The sequence below is a fragment of the Malania oleifera genome, chromosome 1 (genome assembly GCF_029873635.1).
Source record: "Malania oleifera isolate guangnan ecotype guangnan chromosome 1, ASM2987363v1, whole genome shotgun sequence".
NCBI lineage: Eukaryota > Viridiplantae > Streptophyta > Magnoliopsida > Santalales > Ximeniaceae > Malania > Malania oleifera.
In genome coordinates, this window is record NC_080417.1 from 37,407,474 (window position 1) to 37,412,336 (window position 4,863).

Sequence of the window (4,863 nt, forward strand, 5' to 3'; positions counted from 1 at the left end):
TTATTGGTCCTGGCCATACTTTCAACTTGTGTGAAGACGCCTGAATTTGTTCCAACTGAATTCAAAGACTGCCCCAGTTTCAGTCCTCAGCCACTATTCTTGGCTATGTTCTCAAATTCTACTTTGAATAAGCAGATCTTGAAACTGGGCCCCAGAAAAGCAAATCGGCGAGCCTTGAAAGATACTCCTTTGACTATCCAATCATCTTTTGGATCTTTTGATGGATGAAAGAGGTTTTTAGGAGGAATGATCAGGCATTTTGGAGAGGAAAATTTTATACCAGTATTCGAAAGTCATGTGACATTTATGTTAGTATATCCGGCTGAATGACTGACTTTCTCCTTTTGTCTATTGCTCCAGTTTTGTTGGAGGAAACATTTCCCCTTCTGTCTTTTGCCGGGAAACCTCGCTTTCTTGTTCTAGATGTTGTCCATAGTTTAGTGAAGCTTTACCCCTATTTTGATCTCGAGATGGACTTCAGGACTTGGGACGAAACGTAGGCCTCAGGATACGAGTTCTCTAAAAAATAAGGAAACTAATGCTCAAAATTCCCCTCCCCAAATGATATCTTCTGCCCTAGTTTGTGGCGAAGCATTTGTAAAGTATTGACAGAATTTGCCACTTGGACAAGTTGCTTATGTACCTTTTCAAGATCAGGTCATTACGTAGTTCAAACTCAATCATTGAGTCTAACAATTCATTTGAGACAACAATGTGTGTACCAATCAGGTCAGGTCTTTCGTTTAAACCATAATGTAGGCCGGGGGGTATAGGTTAAAGAAGAAAAGGGTACAATATGGCTCAAACTTTGCTGAACTTAAAAAGGTAATCCTTGGTCAAAGAGCACATCTTAAGCATGTCCCATTTCATTTTCTTTCTTTTTCTTCTTTTTCTACATTTTCTTCTTCTTTGCTTTCCCTTTTATGGAGGAATCATAACTCCATTTTTCATTTGTACTTCGTTTGAGATTGAACTTTTTAAACTGCCCCAATGTGGGGTGTGATCATTTGACGGGTTAAACAAGAAATTGAGTATTTTGGGCTCAATGGGGATAACAAAGGGTTTTTTCATTTCTTAATCCTCTTTCTAGGTCACAGAAAAATGGTCTGCCATCATTTTAGGTAGTCAATTATTGTATCATATAATTCGTTAGACTCCTAAAATCTCAAACCCAACTTAATTTTGGAAAATGACTTTTTAGAAGAAATGGTTTGTCATTCAGGCTCAATATGTTCAACAATTGGCAGATCAACGCTTGGTTTTTTATGGGAAAACTGGTTGGCCAAGGATGGTCATCCATCATTTTATCAAAACAAAAACGATGAGCATCATAAACTTATGGAACATTCAACACCATTTCATGATTTTTGATGCGTGAATCCATAAGATGAGGAAAATTGTTTCATATTTTTTATCCTTCCTTTCATAACTTGAATTTTTCAAAAATTAACATCATTTTCTAGCTTATGAATACTGATATTTTTGTTTTTTCCATTCTCGTATGAAACATGAACAAACAAATTCTTGGCAATTGAACTTGTGATGAAAACGCATAACTTCATTTCATTGAAAGGAATGAAATTCTCTGAGACAGATGTGTCACAGGATTACAGAGAGGAAAATATGGAAATAACGAAGACAAAAGCAACATATGAAGTGAACGAGATAGTCAAAATTATGCCAATTTGTATTTCTACTTGGGTGGCAGAAAGGTAAATCAATCCATTCAGACCACATCTAATATATTCCTCTGACTGATCCTGGCTTCCCGATCTTTTCATAGCATACTAACCAGTTCCTTCCCCATGATTGGGTAGAGGATCATTCTGGATCCCTGGCTTCTTGTCATTGAAAACCAACCAACCGGCGTCCCTCGGTGATTAGGCCTTGTGCTTAAATGCCCAGCAACGATCCATGGTGTGGCCAGGATAATTAGAGTGATACGCGCACTGAGCATTTGGATCATACCATTGCAAGAAAGGATTCCGTACAGATATTCTAGGGATTACCGCGATGAGCTTTCTTTTGAGCAACTGAGGGAACAACTTCGAATAGGTCATGGGAATTGGCTCCACCCTATTAGGACCTTTTTGCGGTGTCTGAGTATTCTGCTGATTTGGCATGGGTCCTAAAGCAACCATTTAGTGCTTTGCACCCGCGTGTGCTATCTCATGAATGGGGGCTTCAAGAAAAAAGTTCCTCCTACATCCCTAGTTTCGTCTACTTTGGTAATAATGCCCTTGAACCATCTGTGCTTCCTCATCTTTCTTCCTATTAGTCCACTTCTTACTCGGACCAGTCTCAACATTACCATCCTTGATCAGGCATGCCTTGATGTCGACCTCAATCCTCCCTTCTATGGCTACAATGTCCATGAAATTGTGGGGAGTTGCTCCTCGAAGATAACCATAGTAGGGGTCTTTCAATGTTTCCACAAACAAAAAGATGGCCTCACTGTCATTTACTAGAGGGTCCACTTGAATAGTTATGTCCCTCCATTGATAAGCGTATTCTCTGAATGTTTTCAAGGGCTTCTTCTCCATCTCTTGTAAGGTCACTCGATTTGGCACCATTTCCACCATATGACAATATTGGACCAGGAAGGCATTGGCCAAGTCCTTCCAAGTGTGGACTCGAGTCCTATTTTGTTGTATGTACCAACGGATGGCCGACCCTATCAAACTGCTCTGAAAGCAGTGCATCATCAGTTTTTCGTTGTCAAAGTACGCTGCCATCACCTTACAGTACAATCGCAAATGGGTTTGAGGACACCAGGTTCCGTCGAACTTCTCAAAGTCTGGGATCTTGAATTTTGGTGGTAGGACCACTTTCCGTACTAGGTAGAGGTCCACTGGATTAACAAAAAAAAATGAATTAGATCCTTCAATGGCTCTTAACCGTTCTTCAAGCACATCACAGCGATGCTCAGTTGCGATTTTTCTTACCCCCGCATCTGTCATCATTATCGGGGGTACTCCAACTATTGGAATTCTTGGCATTGGTGCAATAGGAATGAAAGAAGCACTATTCAGTAGGGAATTTTCAGTGGCAACCGGAGATTGTGCTGATGTTTGCCCATGGACCAAGGTGAACCCCGGAGGATGAGCGGGGTCTGAATCCTCCTCCTTATCTTGTAGCCGCACTACTTTCCCTTTGCCCATTAGTAGGTCCATGATCTTACTCATTTTGTCATTAAATTCTTTTTGCCCCTGTTCAAGACCCGTAATTATGTCTTCCACTTGCTCAGCCATGGTCCTTGCCTTACTTCTAGTATAGTAAGGGTGGGCAGAGGTGGGCTCAATGTTGGAATTTTAGATTTTAATTTGGCCTGATTGGAAGTTGGAATGTGATTACCGGCCCATTTGAGAGGAAATCTCATGCATGTATTATGCATGGATGCGTGCAATACAGCCTAAATAATCATTCAGCCAGAGTTCTGGGAAAAACCTTATCCATTAATGATCCTAGGAATGATCCATTTTCCCCATGGCAGGGTACATTGGGAAATAAAATTTGACTTTTTCATAAATGACTTGAGCTTTTCTCGAAACATCGGCCAAGTGATATGGATGCCTAAATGGATGCAGAACGTACAACACAACAAAAAACATTTGTCAATCATATGTACAATAGACATGGATTACAATCTATGGAGAAGGATGTGGCTCCTATCCCTACCCTAGGGTAAGTATGTACACAGGGTTTTTTGAGGCTCTATCCTAGGTGGGGAATTTCGGACAATCATGTGTGGTTAGGCTCTTTTCCTATAGGCAATAGGTTCCCAAATTGAGGCTATATCCTCCCTCACAGAGGTTTGGATAAAGCTCACACCGAGCGAAGTGGTTCACGGGTCACATCAAACTTTAGCTACGAAGGGACAAACGCAATTACACCCCTATCTAGTCCTAGTAAGAAAACCTGGGTATAGGGTGTGCGCAAGTGTGTGAGTCCATCCATTTTATCCTATACCCTCTATCCCACATTCATTCACATGTTATTTAATAAAAACATTCACAAGTGATCTCATGCATATTCAAAAAAAATATTCACAAGTAATCTCATTCTTAATAAAACAACAAAGGAAACAAAGTAGCATGCTTATTTATAGTATTCACAATCGATCATATGCTTAACAAAGTATTAATCACATGCTTATTCAAATAACCATGGAAACAATCAATGTAATCAAATATTATGCACAAAATATGGTGGAGTAACCAAAAAGACTTATTATATTTGAAATTGGGATAATTCTCAATTAATTACTAGCTCAACTCTCAAGTATCCCCAGTGGAGACGCCAAGTTGTAGCGATGTCCCAAGAGTAGAATGAAGCGAATGAAAAATGTAAGGTTTAATTTTTGAAAAAATTGTGTAATGGAGTTGCCATTAACCTTTTGGAGTATAGTTAGAAAACTTGATTACTGCCCAATTAAGGGTAGAATTGGTCTGCGTTGCCAAAATTGGATCAGGAGTACGGTTATGCGAAGAGAAAGTATTAGCACCCCCTACGCGCCCGTTCTTACGAACGGTACCTAATTAATAAAAAATTATCCCAAAATAAATTTAATAAGCCTTAGAAAATTACTCCCTATCAAAAGTTTAAAGAAAGTGCACAAAAACAAATACTATATAGATATTCCCTCAGAACCGAGGCATACCATACTCTGAAGAGCTCAATGCCTCCAGTTGCAATCATCAAGATAGAAAATCGATAAAATAGTTTACAAAAATACTCTCATAGGGTTTTGAAATCCATAGGATTTTTCTAAGTATGAAAATAATATTTCGGGAGGTTTTTGGACTCCTTCGGGACGACACAAATCTCAAGATCTCAAAATATTTTTTATGGTTTTCCTAAGAC

At 39.3% G+C, this 4,863-nt stretch overlaps 1 protein-coding gene across 1 annotated transcript; it reads right to left on the reverse strand.

Annotated features, from left to right (window-relative positions):
- Positions 1–2,210: 2,210 nt before the first annotated feature.
- On the reverse strand, positions 2,211–3,251 carry LOC131157881 (uncharacterized). Its single transcript, XM_058112359.1, has one exon. It carries the CDS (start codon positions 3,249–3,251, stop codon positions 2,211–2,213), a length of 1,041 nt encoding a protein of 346 aa, XP_057968342.1.
- Between the last annotated feature and the right edge of the window lie 1,612 nt (positions 3,252–4,863).